This window comes from Enhydra lutris, unplaced genomic scaffold (assembly GCF_002288905.1).
Source record: "Enhydra lutris kenyoni isolate GAN:26980312 unplaced genomic scaffold, ASM228890v2 scaffoldscaffold33, whole genome shotgun sequence".
In the NCBI taxonomy this organism is placed as follows: Eukaryota; Metazoa; Chordata; class Mammalia; order Carnivora; family Mustelidae; genus Enhydra; species Enhydra lutris.
Window position 1 is genome coordinate 13,102,658 of NW_019154117.1, and position 16,510 is coordinate 13,119,167.

At 43.2% G+C, this 16,510-nt stretch overlaps 1 protein-coding gene across 1 annotated transcript in view; it reads left to right on the plus strand.

The window, feature by feature from the left end:
* Nucleotides 1–14,156: 14,156 nt before the first annotated feature.
* The window catches only part of LOC111153586 (guanine deaminase), a 78,703-nt gene continuing 76,349 nt past the window's right edge, over nt 14,157–16,510 (plus strand). The window contains exon 1 of the mRNA XM_022512712.1: nt 14,157–14,279. Within this exon, the coding sequence (XP_022368420.1) occupies nt 14,157–14,279 (123 nt within the window). The remainder of the gene's footprint in view (nt 14,280–16,510) is intronic.

Genomic DNA, 16,510 nt, shown 5'->3' on the forward strand with positions numbered 1-16,510 from the left:
GAAGAGGGACAAGCAGACCCCACATGGGGTGATCCCATGACTGTGAGATCATGACCTGAGCCAAAATCAAGAGTCAGCCACTGAGGCACCCAGGAGGCACTGTCCCTCCAAGAATTTTAAATCTCCGGGTTACCCTGAGTCCTTTGAGCCTGCACAAATGGACAAATGGGCCACTCGTCCTCTCTGTTAAGCACTAGACACACACATGCTTGCTTGAATTTAGTCCAGAGGCCTCTCCTTTGCAGGACATTATGTACTTTATTCAGGATCTCCCCATAGCCCCTCCTGATCACCAGGTTAATTACTGGGGTTAAGTCATGAAATAACTCTGCCAAGGACCTGCTTCGATGGCTAAGGGAGGAAAAGAACTATTACTCCTTGAGTCCAGTTTCAACACCAGCCAACTGGGACAGTATGCCTGGGACTGGACTCTGAGGGGGCCTGACAAAGGTGGGTGGGAGATGAATTTGGATACAAGAGAATGTACCAATATGGGAGCATTCTTCTGCAATACAGCTTGTGATAATACCCTTGCAAGGACCTGAGAGAGGGTATAAGCATGTTGTGGGGTGACTGCTAGAATCGTGGAAAAAGCACTGACCCGTATTAAGTGAGGTAGAAGTGATGGAATTGCCATGACAGCATTACACAATGAAGAAAGGGAAGAAGGTATTTGGCACCTGTCCTTCCTTGCCTGGTTTGATGGTAAATGACTTGGGCAGCAATCTCAGTCTATTTTTTGTTATTGCTGTGTCATTCCAGAGATGTCCAAATCAGTCAAGAGGATGCAAAGTGATGTCAGGAATAGTACCCCAAGAATGTCTCCTGGGGACCCAGCAGTCCAGACACACCAAGAGACTGCTGGGCCATTAATGGTTCTGCTGGACCCAAGTAATTACAGCTCCTGGAGTTCTCTCACCTCCCATCACCCCATCCCCAACCAGAACAGTATCCCTGTACCTGACCTCAAGGTCCAGATTTGTGGCTTTGACTTATGAGACCCTATCAGGCAGGGCAGCCCTGGATATTTGCACCGATGAGATAGGGCCTATCATTTCCAAGGACAAAGTGTAACAAGAGGAAAGAAAGTCTGATAATCAATTTCAGGAGAACTATTCTCTGATAACAAGAAGTAGTTTTTGCTTAGGAAGCAATCTCTGGGCTTTCATTTTTCTGGCCTCAATCTATATTACCTATTGATTTTCAGGTTCCAGCACATCAGCTATTTTACACAAATTCTGTTCTATTTTAAAAATCTGCAATGGTATATAGTTTGGATACTAGTTGGACATCCCTTATTTATATGAGCATTATATTTGGGAATGTGGAGCTGAGAATACTTCCTTTTAGATTAGCCAAGTGACCTTAGCCCACATGGAAATTAGTCCCTGGTCCTGTATTTTTTTTTTTTTAAAGATTTTATTTATTTATTTGACAGACAGAGATCACAAGTAGGCAGAGAGGCAGGCAGAGGGAGAGGGGGAAGCAGGCTCCCCGCTGAGCAGAGAGCCCGATGTGGGGATCGATCCTAGGACCCTGGAATCATGACATGAGCTGAAGGCAGAGGCTTTAACCCACTGAGCCACCCAGGTGCCCCTCTGATCCTGTATTTTTAAATTCTGTGACCTTCTATCATTCTGATTTCCAGTGGATATGGTAGACATTGACTCTGGTTACAATTTAAGGAGATACTTAGGAAAGCTCCCTCATTTCTTCTTATACTGGCTGGCTTCCTAGAAATATTCTTCCAAACAGTGCTAGAAATTCCACTATAATCAATCTATCAATCAATCACTGACATAGTTTATGAATGGGACTCAAAATAGTGCCGTGTTAGTGCAAAGTTCAAGACGGAAGCCTGGTGATCCTGCTGTGAGGATGAAACCAATCCCCAGTCCCATTCGGAAATGTGTTACCAGGTTTTGCTTACCATTTAGCAATCTGGTCCTTTGCGCCACATCAGACTCTCCCTGTGTTTCTCATTTATTGCATAAGAACTTACCAGATTCTCTCTTTACTCCAAGTCAAGAGTAGATGCCATTGGTATAACAGGCAGACAGACCGTGAAAAAGAAAATACGTGAAGAGTAAAGGGGAAAAGGCCTCAGCAAATAGGGATACACACCACTTTTTGACTGAAATAGTTTGCAAAAATGAAAGACCAAATGGGGTGCTAGAAAGAGCCTTGGACTAATTGCCAAATTCTGAGGATCTTTTTAAAGATTTTATGTATTTATTTGAGAGAGAGAGAGAGAGTGCACACACAAGCTGAGGGGAGGGGCAGAGGAAGAAGCAGACTCCTGCTGAGCAAGGAGCCCAATGTGGGGCTCAGTCCCAGGATATGAATATGCGTAAGTAATGTATCAGGAAATGTTTCATAAAATCTTTGAAGGAGAGTTGTAGAAATGTTATGTAAATGACAGTATAATATGGAGAATTCAGAACTGATTGATCCTCTGTATCATTGCTATTATTTTTTGAGCTCCCATGTTAAAATTTATTAACGAATGGTCAAGGTCAAGCTGGCATGAAGTTCGGGAGGTGAGCCACTGGGCTCTGTCATAGCCCTGACCTATTCATCTCTCTTAACAGTCCCTTAGATCATTGATTTAGTTGGCACATAAAAATCTGTGAATGGCATAAGATGCTAAGAAATTACTGACACATTAGATTAAAACCAACAAGGCAATCATCATTAAAGATAATGTGAAGCCTTGGATTGGGTGTGGCTCAGTGGGTTAAGCCTCTGCCTTCGGATCAGGTCATGATCTCAGGGTCTTGGGATCGAGTCCCGTATTGGGCTTTCTGCTTGGCGGGGAGCCTGCTTCCTCCTCTCTCTCAGGCTGCCTCTCTGCCTACTTGTGATCTCTGCCTGTAAATAAATAAATAAAATCTTAAAAAAAAAGTTGTTTGCAGTAAAGCTGAGATTTGATCTCAGATTGATATAACTCCAAAGTTCATATCCGCTCTACTACATCAGGCTCTTAGAGGATACTAGCCACTGAAGGAAACAACGTATGGGTGGGAATGCACTGATATGGGTAAGAGTAGAGAAGTAAATTAACATTTATTAGGTATTTACTATTTGCTAGATATTTAACATGCATTCCCTTGATTAATAATACAATAACTCAATGAAATAGGTGTTATCACATCCCCATTTTCATAGGAGGAAACTGAGGTTCACAGGGCTAAATAACTCACCCAAGATCATCTGATACACAAGTGGTGGAATCGGGATCAGGCTACTCATCTGTTTGATTCAGTGACCGTAGTTGGCCATTCTTTCTTCAACTTCGGATACTCCACATGGTGCCCATATTGATTTTGCCCAATTTGTAAATCTGTACTGTAATTCACTTATTTTTTTTAAAGTCTCCTTTTTAAAACTTTAACTACAGAACTGTATACAAAACCATAAACGAGAAACCAGCCAAATCTATAAAAGAGAAACCAGCACCCCTTGCCATAAGCTAGAAGAAGCCACAAACATAAAGACATTAATAGTGTTGGATTCCAGCTAGCTACTGTTGCCTGTGGAATTTTCTGGCTCTGCAGTCTCTCTCTCTCTTAAAAAAAGGACATTTTTGAGGTTACTAAACCTTTTCATACTGAGAAGGTCTCCTTGACTTAAGGATTGAAAAATTCAAATAGAAGTAATTATCTCACTATAATTAAACATAATTCAAAGCTGTTTAATGCACTATCCGTGAGATAGCTAAAATAATCTCATGAACCATCATGTAAAGACATCTTACGTTCCACCAGTTGCTCATATCCAGTACTTTTTTCATATACTCTTTATGATTCTTTGTAATTGCCTTGAGGAGTAGTGGAATGATGAATGTGGTAGAGAGAAAAGGCTTGGGACAATCACCAGCATTTTCAAATCCTGGAGGGCTAAGATGTAGAAAACAGAACTGATTTTGCCCTCTTATGCCCAAGGAAGTCACAGTAGGACAAATTGTGTGACATTTTGAAATGCAACTGTCAGCTCCATACGATATACACTTTGAATATTAAAACTAGCTATAGAAACTCGCCACTGCTCAAAGCATTGAGTTTCTGCCCATGAGAATTGATAGCTGACCATCTTCCAAGATTGATATTAAAGAAATGATTTTATTTGGGGGATTGGAGTCAACTCTAAGATCCTTTAGAACTTCAAGATCATTTTCAATTCCATCATTCTCTAAGACTCCATGATGCTTTTTGCTGCTTAAAGATCACTAGACCACTTAAGATCCTATGGCTGGGTGTTGCCTGGGTGGCTCAGTTGGTTAAGCATCTGCCTTTGGCTTGGGTCATGATCCCAGTGTCCTGGGATCGAGTCCCGTATTGGGCATCTTGCTCGATGGGGAACCTGCTTCTCCTTCTGCCTTCAGCTCCCCCTGTTTGTGCTCTCTCTCTCTGACAAATAAATAAATAAAATCATTAAAAAAAAAAAGAAGATTCTATGGCTGAGGATTTTATTCTAGGCAAAGATTTTCAACTTCAGAACTATTTTGGACTGGATAATTCTTTGTTGTTGGGAGGGGGCGCTGTCCTGTACATTGTAGGATGTTTGGCAGCATTCCTGGGCTCTACCCACACTAGAAGTTAGCAGAACCTCCCACTGTGTCTACTGTCCACTATGCAACCAAAAGTGTCTTGAGACACTGCCAAATGCCCTGTAGGGAGCAGACCACTCTTGGTTGAGGATCACTGCTTGAGACCACTTCTCTCTTTGTATATTTACTCTTCTGAGACAGGAATCAGTAAGAAGTTTTCAGAATATTTATAGCTCATGCATACTTTTACCATTGTGCTTGATGCATCTAACAGACATCTGTTGAGTATCTACAATATGCCAGATGCCACATTAAGCTTTGTGGCTACAGTGGTAAGGGAGACAGTCCCAGTCCTCACAGAGCTCTGTGATGGGTGGGTAGGATTCCAGGGGTTGAGGGGAGAAGCAGCAGCCTTGTATGGGGTTTATCATAGTTAACCCATGTGCTTATCTGTTTCCATCATTATATTGTGAGATTCTTAAAGGTGAGAACCATATCTTTTTAATCTTTTGATTCCCAGAGCCTAGCTAAATGCCTAGAATATAGTAGGTGCTCAACAAATGTTTGCTAACTAAATGAATGAGAGGGTAGGGGATGCGGTAAGGGTAGGAAGTGGTAACTTACCCAGCACATTGAACAACAACAAAATCAACCATATTTATTGATTGGTGGAGGACAGTTTATATAGTTAAGTTTTTGTTGGGTTTCTGATACATTAATGTCATGGCATCTTTTCATGAGTTTCATCATATGTTGTTTTTAACGAGTGTAGCCGCCTATCCTAACACCCCTCAGTATAGGAAAAAAATATGAGCCAGGAATGGCCTGCCATTCCTCTTTCTATTACTTTACCTTAAGATTAACAGGTAAAGTTTTGAGCCTCAGAAATGATCAAAGCAGGGCTTTTTGTTGTGGCCCATTTGAACCAGGAATTCTGGTGCATTTGATCAAACTGCAACTTTACTAGATTTTGTTACCAATTTCAGGATTGCATGAGGGATAGATAAAAACTGTGAAGATTGGGGTGCCTGGGTGGCTCAGTGGGTTACGCCTCTGCCTGCGGCTCAGGTCATGATCTCAGGGTCCTGGGATCGAGCCCTACATCGGGATCTCTGCTAAGCGGGGAGCCTGCTTCCCCCTCTCTCTCTGCCTGCCTTTCTGCCTACTTGTGATCACTCTCTCTCTCTGTCAGGTAGATAAATAAAACCTTTAAAACAAAACAAAACAAAACTGTGAAGATTAATAATGAGATTGACATTGTAATGCTATGTGTTTGAGAAATTCCATATGGCATCACAAATGTTAAATGTCTTTTCTCTGAGTCATACTGGCTGAACTCTGACCCAGATCTATGTGTTCATGTCCTTCTAAGGTAAGAGCAGTCTGTAAATAAAAATTAAAAGAGTAGTTCCACTACATACCTTATTTTAATTTTATTTTTTTAAAGATTTTATTTTTAGGGGCGCCTGGGTGGCTCAGTGGGTTAAGCCTCTGCCTTCAGCTCAGGTCATGATCCCAGGGTCCTGGGATCGAGTCCTGCATCGGGCTCTCTGCTCAGCGGGGAGCCTGCTTCCTCCTCTCTCTCTGCCTGCCTCCCTGCCTACTTGTGATCTTTCTCTCTGTGTCAAATAAATAAATAAAATCTTAAAAAAAAACCGATTTTATTTTTAAGTAATCTCTACACCCAACATGGGGCTTGAACTTACAACCCTGAGATCAAGAGTTGTGTACTTTTCCAACTGAGTCAGCCAGACGCCCCTATGCACATTATTTTTAAAAGGTCCCTTACACTTGGGATTCTTAGTGTGAGAACAGGAACCACACCATACTTATTTTTATATCCTGCACAACACATAGCATGTTATCTTCCCTGAAGTAGGCACAAACAAAGTTTGTTGGGGGAAAAGAAAAACCATGTTATAATTATTTCATGTACATCATGCATTCTGTTATACTTCATCAAGATTTATGCCTGATATATTTCTAATTATGTCAGTTATCATTCCACTGAGTTAGGTCAATAACTCTGAATAGAGAAACTGGTACTCATCACACCCTAATAAGTATCTGCTGTTTTTGCTACGCAGCATCCATTCACCTCCTTCTGGAAACTTCATCTCCGTCTGGATAACCACCCTCTTCCCCACTCTCAGTTCTTGTGTGTGGTGAGCATGGGACTCAGGTCATGATACCACATTTTATATCGGCCTGCTACCTTGATTGTTTGAGGAAAAGACATTGGTTCAGTGGGGGGCAAATAAAGCGATGAATTTTTGTTTTTGTTTTCCTGGAATTTGGGAAGCACATTGCTTGGTTTTTCCCTCACCTGAATTTGAGAGAATATAAAGTCTAGAGTTGTTGCCACCATCTTGTAGCCATGAGGAGAGAGATCTCAGAAAATGGAGGGAGGGAGGAGGGAAGAGAAAGAGAGGGAGACAGAGAATGAGAGAGAGAATGAGAGAGAGAGAGGAGGGCAGTGTAACTGGATGCAGTAGACATGGATTAATTTGCAGCTAAGCTATGTCACAAGGTAGTGTGACCATGGTTTTATTTTGTTTGTTTGTTTGTTTGTTTGTTTGTTTTTGGTTGTGTGAGACACTCTATTTTGGCTTAAACTGTTTAAGCTAGTCTTCTACCCCTTACAACTCATAGTTCTATACTCCAAACTCAAATTACATTTTCTTCATTTCATGGAATATTATAGTATTATGTACACTACATCAGTTTTAATGCTCTGGGAGGAAGGAAATAAATGAATCTGAACTGGGCTTTTAGTGTATATAATTAACATTAATCATCTAATATTTACTGAGCCCTTATTTTGTGCCATTACCCAAAGAATTCTGAAAACACAAAACAAACTTATAAAAACAACAGCAAAAATGTTTTTTCCCCCTCCCACTAGGGCTAGCTTTTTTATCATAAATATAATTATTAGTGGCTTTTGTATGTCATTTGGAAGAGTATTCCATAAAGGATAAATTCTTTCATTTATACATAATATTAAAAATTATCCCTTTAGAGGAAGGAATTTTTGACATTTATAGTTTCTGAAATATGTTTAATTTTATATATCCAAAGAATACTATAAGAATTCCTCAAAACTTCTTTTTTTCATAAAAAACATCATATTTTGTCATTTAAGTGGAGTTTCAGTTAGTTTTTAATTTCCTTGAGACTGGGGGCACTTAATTGTGTAGCTCCCCAAGGATGGTAGCATTTGGCTTTCTGCTAGGGTAGGCCTCAGATTTGGCATGGCCTCCAGGAGCATGGACTCTGCCTGCATTCAGTGGTTCCTAGCATATCGGGTGTCATGCTGTTAGCCACAGCCAGTGTCTTCCCAGCTCCATAACCACTGCGCGCTCGAGCCACTTGAGCTGTGCCTTGATATCCTTGACGAAAGCCAATCCTTCTTTATGGTCTCCAGAAGAGACCCTATGATCCTCTGGGCCTTACATGTTTATGTGGCATGTTAGATACGTGTAAACTCTTATAGTTTAAGGCAGAAACATTGACAACTAGTTTCCAAAATACATGTGAAGTCATGTCCATGAGTCTCTACCCTGCTTTGGTTTTTATCAACTGACGGTCCTAGGGTACTCAGGAGGATAAGCCAACAAATTTAAAACTGTGTTCCTTAAACACAAAACCCAAAAACCTTTTAAAAACCTTTTTAAAAGGTTTTATTTATTTGAGAGAAAGAGAGAGAGCATGGGGTAGAGAACAGGGAGAAGGACAAGCAGACTCTGCGCTGAGCACAGAGCCATCACAGGCCTCCAACTCAAGACCCTGAGATCATGACCCGACCTGAAACCGAGAGTTGGATGCTTAACTGACTGAGCCACCCAGGCGCCTCTTAAGCTATTTATAGCAATTCACAAAGCCTAATAGAATTTGTCCAACTTGAGATAGATTGCATGGGCTAAATAAAATGTTACATGTTGGGGCACCTGGGTGGTTCAGTCAGTTAAGCATCTGCTTTCAAGGCAGGTCATAATCCTAGGGCCCAGGCGTCGAGCTCTGGTGACTGGCTCCCCACTCAGAGGGGAGTCTGCTTGTCCCTCTCCCTCTGTGCCTCCCCGGCTGATACTTGCTCTCTCTCTCTCAAATAAATAAATAAAGTCTTTAAAAAATAAAATAAAATGTTGCCTCTGTTTTGGGTTTCAATTATACTAACTCAACATGGTGATATTGGACAGTTTGTATGGATTAGAAGTTCTGATTGGTCATCTTTAATTCATGAAAAAGTGGGGAAATAATTCACTCAACATTTACTTATATTATCTATCTCACCTTGATGGATGAAATGTTATAAAACTTAAGGTGTAAGTAGGAGAAATTAAAAAAAATGAGTCCTTGAGACTAAAAGAATATGGAACCAGAGATAGTATGTGACCTCCTACCTTATAGAAGAAGAAACCAAGACCAGAAGAGGTAGACTGACTTTCCCAAGGCATCATTGGCTAGTGGCTGTGCTGGATTGGGACCCAGAGATAATAATTCTATCTAGTGCTTATACCTTGATATTAAATATTGGATAATAGAGTCCCTGTTAGGGCAGAAATGTAGACAAAGTAACACCAGTCAGTTGTATTTGCTTTGAGCTTGCTTTCATGGCGGGAGTGTGCATAAAAAATCTTCCTGCACCAATTCATGAAAGAATTTTGTAAGTTACATATGGGCAGGACAATATCTATTTCATACAGTGTCATATCAATGGTGCTTAGCATAGTGCCTGTTCTAACTTAGATTTCCAATAAAGGTGGAATGGACAAACAGAAAAAAATATATAGGGGACTAGTGCAATATTCTCATAAAAATCAGCTAAATGAGGACTGAGCCATCTCTCTGTTGCCAGGAAATGCAGAAGTGAGATACAGGATAACTATTGTTGCACAGATAAAGTAGTGTTGGTGGGGGGGCAAGAGTGCTCCTTTGATGGGAATGCAAACCTGCGTTCCCACTTAAGAACTGGAAAATCAAGATCATTATGATTTGCTATCCATCAAGGCTTCCTACTCAGAAGAACACAGTTTTAAAAGGAATGCATTTATCCCATCTCAGATTTTTGGTGTGCTTTTTTTTTTTTTCTTCTCTAAAGCATAATAAGCTTGTCAGAGTTTCCATGGTGAACATGGGGCACCATGGAAACTGATAGATTTAGCTACACAAGAAGAATAAATAAAATAGGCAGGCATTTATTTCACTGTGCAATGACCACTTCTCTCCTGCCTCGAAGAACAAAGTGGCTTCTCATTTAACCTGCTTGTCCCGCACTCTCTGAGCCTCATGAAAACACGAGTTACTCATTGCATCATGTTATGACCTGTGCCCCGCATCATTTTATTGACCTGCACTGATTGGATTGTTCTCCTTGAGGTCCATTGGTCCTACTTTGGTTTCACTTTGGGGCAGATCTGTGCGTCACTGGCAATTGTTGGAAAACCATGTACAATGTGAAAGTTGTAAATGATGGCCCACGATGCACCGACATAGTCATGGCAGTGGAAAATCGAGTGGAAAATTCTTCTCAGTCTACTGTGATGAGACAGTGTGTGAGAGCAACTGGAGTCAAGACCCAGGTCCATCCTATACTAACTAGATAGACAAACCAACCCTCCTGAGCCTCAGTTTCTCCATCTCTGAAATGGTTAAAATATATCCTCTAATTTATAAGATTGTTGTGAGGCTCAGAATAAGATAGTGGAAGAAGAAACCAGTAGTGGTAGAGTTTTGAGACCACTGGCTTCATCTAAAGTAGGGAGAAATGTGATCTTGAGAAATTAAACTGTTCAATTTTTCTGTGTATTTGAAAATTTTCATAAGAAAATGTTGGAAATGAAACTCTTTCTTAACTTTTAGTTCTAATGAATTGATCACCATTAGCACACACCTCTAGAGATTTCTTTTATCACTAAAATCTGTATTTTTCAATACAAGAGAAAAATTCAAGAGAGCCATCACTTGAAGCCCAACATGTATATAAGTCTGTTGAGTACCTCCTGTTTGCCAGGCACTGTGTTAAGGGGATACAGAGAAAGAAAGGAAGGAGACGTGGTCCTTAAGTAGAACACAATCTTCTGGTGGAGACAGATAATAAAGGAACAATTATAGCACCCCATAAGCTCAGAGAAGGAGCACTTAGTACCTGAGAGAGAGCAAGGAGGTGTAAAGATGTTCTGGAAGGGGTTGGGAATGGGCAATTAAGCTGAAGGATTTAGCCAGGAGAGAGTGGGTAGCAGAATAAGGCAGGCGCGGAGTCAGGTGGCAGAAGGGCACTGCCGGCAGAGATCGTGAACAAAGCAGGTGCACAGTATGTGGGTTACTGGAGGGAGAAGAGCCTGAAGAAGCAGCGAGGGTTTCAGGAAGCCTCCGTACCAAGGAGCATGTCTTTTCTTTGGAAGGAAGTGATACGTGGGTAGGGCACTGAAAGTGCATACCATTGTTGGATTTCCTTCTGAGAAACTGAGTTGGTGAGGGTTGAAAGGAGCCATGGGTGACGGAATAGGGATACTAGGAAATAGCAGGGAAATGCACGTTGAATACTATCTTCTTAGGTCCTTTCAGTTCTAATATTGCATGGCTATAATTGTGAGCTATAGAAAGAGCTGATGAATAGAAACTGTTATTTCCTTGAGACTTTGGAAGCACAGTAAATACCATTGGCACGTGCTTTGCTGAGTCAGAATAACCCTGTTAACCAGAAGCTGTCTGGTGATGTCCTTGGGCCATGCTTCAAAGGTAAATATAAGAGTGCCACACTCCTTACTTCCTCCAAACTTTGGTGGCCTTGAGAACATTTCCCTGGGGATACCAAGATGGAAGTTGAAACTGTAGGGCTACCAGCGAAGTAAAGGACCAGGATGGAGAACACATGAGAATAGTCGGGAAGCCACAATTTCCCGACACCTGGCTGAGCTGCGGCTACCGGATCCTAAGCGAGGTGCCTACAACTCAGCTGGGAATTGAAGTGGGAGAGAGCACTGCTTGGAAGAGCTAAACCCCGAGGAGTGCTAATGCTATGTTCCCCGGAAGCTCAGGACCATTCCTTCTGTTTAAGATGAACCTTATTTATTTATTTATTTTTAAGATTTTATTTATTTATTTGACAGAGAGATCACAAGTAGGCAGAGAGGCAGGCAGAGAGAGAGAGCAGGCTCCCCGCTGAGCAGAGAGGACCCTGAGATCATGACCTGAGCCGAAGGCAGCGGCTTAACCCACTGAGCCACCCAGGCGCCCAAGATGAACTTTATTTAAAGCTACACAATAATTACTCGTTGCATAAGCCACACATAACAACGTCAACAAACATCCAAACCAAATTCCCTAGCAATTCCATTTCTTCATCAGAATGATATCCACTGTTTGGATCCACTTTGAAATTCTAGGCTCTATGCCTACAGGTTCTTCATGATTTTAACCATAGTATAAATGACATTTTTAAAAACTCACCATTTTATTATATGCGATTCCCACGTGGCTACAGAGTTCCCCCATTTTTAACAACTGCATAATACTCTACTGAGTAACTAGATTCTAATGGACTAAACTAGTCTCCACTGTTTGGTCACTCGGGTTGCTTTTGTTAAAAGAACTTTGGCTGCATCGTTTTAGGGAACCCAGTACCTCTTCTGGAAACATTTAATTGACTCCTTTTAAAAACTAAGACACATATTTTCTTCACTTTTCTCTCTGAGGTTCATGGGTAGACAAGCCTGGGTCAAGAGGATGTTTTCACTGTTCTGGCCGTGGGGACTACAAGGAGGGAGCAAAGTCTGCAGAATCAGGAGGAGATGACAGGGGAAGGGGCTGATGAGGCAACCCCAAGAGGCAAGTGCATAGCTCTCAGCTTCAGGGGCTCCTAATTCTGAGTCCTTGGTAGGGTGACCCGCCACCTCAGTGTGCCTAGGACTGCAGCATTTCCTTGAGGGGAAGGAGCTGAGAATGTAATGAATCATTTCTGTAAACTAGCCCTGTGTCGTAATGGTGACAATTCAGAGAAAGCCCGCTCATGCACTGAAATGAGAAACCCTTATTCTGTAGGCAGGAGCCAGAAACATGGTTAGCTCAGGTTATTGCTCTGTTCCCCGGCAAAACGATTCATACATTTACTCAGTAAATATGTATGAAACATCAAGCACATTTCTAGGCACAAGAGCCTGGTGTGTGGCGCTTCCCTTACTGTGTGTGTGCGCGCGCGCATGTGTGTGTGTGTTTTGAGAGGAGAGAGGCAGAAATAAAGGAAAACACATGAAATAAATGAGGAAAGATATAACTACGATGGCAGAAATAAGATGGATGGATAGAATAGAAATTTTGGGGATGAGGGGGCTGCTACAAGTTTGGTGGTGGGGGAAGTTTACCCCAAAGGGCTACACTGGAGGCACGCGGGTGATGAGAAGAGCCAGTCGTGTGAGGGTCCACAGGGACATTAGGGGCAAAAGGAGGGGAATGTGTGAGGCATGAGTGGAAACCAGGTGATCTCCCTGGGGGAACTTAGTAAAGGACTTGGAATGCAGTGCAGGAAGGAATTCCCAACTGGAAGCAGTCTTCACCACCGCCCGATCTAAGTGCCATTTTCGCACATGAAGATAAAGACTCCGAGCCACTGCCTTGCCCGCAGTCTTGATTCCTAACCCAGGGCTCCTTCCAGCACGCCATGCCACGCTGCCATTCCTAGCCACTGGGCTGGAGAACTTAATCTTCTCCCCTAGCGCAAGTGGAATTGAATCAACGAGATTCATTTATTTTAAGCGTGAGAACGATGGGAGATGGAATTATTTGTGGATGTTGTGGATGGACACAACGGCAAAAACACTGCCTCAAGCTGGGAGAGAGGGACTTTGCGGTACAGTCCAGCCTCTGCCGGTGGGGCCCCCTAGTAATTCCGTTAAGAGATGCTTTCAGAACTCCAGATTAGGACTGATTCTGCAACCTGCAGGAACTGAAAATGAAACTAGTCAGTGAAGCAGGCAGCTCCAACGGGCCTTTCCACCTTTTCCCAAACTTGTGCGTGTTCAGAACTTGAGGGTGCTATAGGTTAAGAAAGTACAAGGTTTGGTCACAAAATAGCCCGAAGTTTGCAGGGCTAGAGAAAGCGGGCAGACGGAACTCTAGGTAAGCCAATCAAGGGTGGTGGAGGAGGCTGGGGGACAGGGAGCAACAGCAAATTTAGTGACCAGCTAAGGTACAGACAGGGCTGGAACCATCCGCTCCTCCTGCCCCTTCCTTTATCTCCCTCTCTTGTCTCCCCTGGGTCGGTCACTCTGCGCCCCCGAGGTTAAAAGTACTGCGTTGTGAGCGGTGATTTCGGAAACAAAGAGTTAACCTATCAAAAACTAACACCGGGGAGGAGAGAGAGACCACACCCCGAGGGAGCACGGAGCCAAATCACAGGAGAAAAATCCTATTGGCATCGAGGAGGCAGGAAGCCCGCCCCTGGGCGCGGCCTGCAGGGGGCAGGCTGTCGCTCGGGAACGCGGGGGCAGTACGAGGCCCGAGCAGGTGCGCCCAGCAGCCGCCCGCAAATTGCAGGGACTCCTCGTCTCACCTCCGCCCGGTGCGCTCTCGCCGGTTCGCGAACTCCGCTCTGCGCTCTGCCGCTGACATGTGTGCCGCCCCGATGCCCTCCCTGGCGCATATCTTCCGAGGGACATTCATCCACTCCACCTGGACTAGCCCCATGGAGGTGCTGCGGGATCACCTCCTCGGCGTGAGCGACAGCGGCAAAGTAAGCGGGCGCGGGGTCCGGGCGCACCCCGACGGGCATGCGGACAGGTGGAAGGAATCGCGCGCGGTGCGCGGCGGAGCGGGGATTTGCTCCGCGCTGAGCGGGAGTCGCCGCTCCGGAGTTGAACTTGGTTTGACTCTCGGAGAACGCAGGGAGAACCCTGGCGCTAGGTTCGTGGGCTGGCCTGGGAGTAACACGTTCCCCGAAGCTGGGAGCTTTGGAGTACGCACTCCCACGATTGGTTAGACAGCCGTCCAGGCTGCAGTGGAAGGGGGAGCAAGGCTATGCCCTCGCAAATCTTAAGAAATCATTAAGAAACCTGAACTTGGCTTCATTCATCTTCGTGTCTCCGGCGCCTGGCACAGTGCCTGGCACAGGCTAGGCGCTCCGTAAATTTGATTGAATTTATTGTGGAAGAAATAACAGAGGAGAGGGACACTTGGTTAATGTTGGTTAGCCCTTTCGGCGCACAGAATAAGCAAAGAACTGATTTCATTTACTTGCTCCCTCAACAGACAGTGTACCAACGATTCCAGCTAGATAACTTATGATATTAGAAAGGGTAGTCTGAGAGAAATTATCCACGTGCCCCCTGACTCCCCACAGCCATTTGTCCATTTGCATCAAAGCAAGCAGTTCCATTTCAAGGCTCAAAATGTCTTCTATGAGTGTATCTTCTATACTTCTTTTTCCAAAATCGGGATTTCCACAAACGACCTAGGTGACTTGATGTCTGATATTTACTGTTCATACACATGGTGCAGGAGGTGGTAATAGCATCAGCAGTGGCTTGGCTGATTTGATAAGTGGAAGCCATTCCATTTTTAGCAGAAAAAAATAAAGATGAGGTTGGGATATTTTTGAGCTTTTCCCCAACTACCAGTCTGGTTAGCAAAAGTACACCTATTTGTGACTTGTCAGCTTGAAGATACTATTCCTGACTAAAGATGCTTCCCAGTCAGTGACAGTTTTGAATCGTGACTCTTACATTTGGGGATAAGTGAACCCTGTTTTCTTATGGTGCTTAAAAAATATTCTCTCTGTGCATATTCAGGGAGCCTGCTGCTGTGTTTCCAAGGTGATGGAATTCTCAGAGCTCCCCCAAATGGGGGGACTTCAGTAAACCTCCAGACTGTTTAATTATTGCCTTGTGTACTTGACCATCAAGTTTGGGGGAACCTTAGGCTTGGGGCAAGTCCCAAGAAGCAAAGGAACAGAGACCTCTAAACTGGGGAGAAATTAGAGAAGATTGCCTATCACAAGGAGCTGTTCAACTCTTGGGTATCTTTTTTTAAAAATTAATTTCCCATATCCAGAACTTTAATTGGTAAGAAAGCAGGCAAGAGGCTGGGTTTGAAGACTGTCTTCAACCAGTAGAGAGGTGTCAGAAAAGGAAATAATTTATCTAAAAAAAAAAAAATTACCTCTTCTGGGGCTTGTACAGAAGGAAGGCATTGTCAGGGAGTCTATTTCCCACTGAGGAGCATACTGAAGTTTCAAATTTAGAAAAATGCCATTCCCTCACAAGATAAAATTAGCTAGGAATTGGATACAAAGGTGAATTAACCAAGTGCCTCGTAAACCATTCTAATCAGTGAATTGGTAACTGTTGATTTCTCTTCTAGCTGCAAGGCAGTTGGGTGTGGACTTCATATATGTGCCCCATATATTGCAAGATTTGATTTCTCCCATTTTGAAAGTGGGAATGCTTTGCCTTTATAGTCGTTGAGGTAATATTTCTTCAGAAAATGTCAAGATTCTTATATCAAATTATCTCCCCATAAGATAAATAAGTGTGGAGTCATCGTGACGTTTACATTTTGACTGAGCTCCTAAAGCTGTTTGCAAACCTCGAGATGATCAGAAACATTGAGGGGGTGTTTTTTAAAATGCTGGTTCCTGGGGGGTCATCCTTGGAGAATGTGAATCTATAGGCCTGGAGCGAGCCCCAGGAAATGGCATTTCAGCAAAGGTCCCAGGAGATTTGGAGGCAGGTAGCGGTGGGTTACATTTTGGGCGACCACAGTGTATACGTTGTGTGTTGGGACCAGTTGTGTGGGGTCTTGGGACCTAGTTCTTCATTTGGAGCTCACGATTGGGGTTGCGTGTGATAGAGAGGTGGCATGACTTCCTCTATCCTCTCTCCTTTTAGACCTCATCTCTCATGTCCTGTAACTTCATTTAGACCCAGAGCATGATAATGACCAACTACTTTGAATTCATTAATTAAA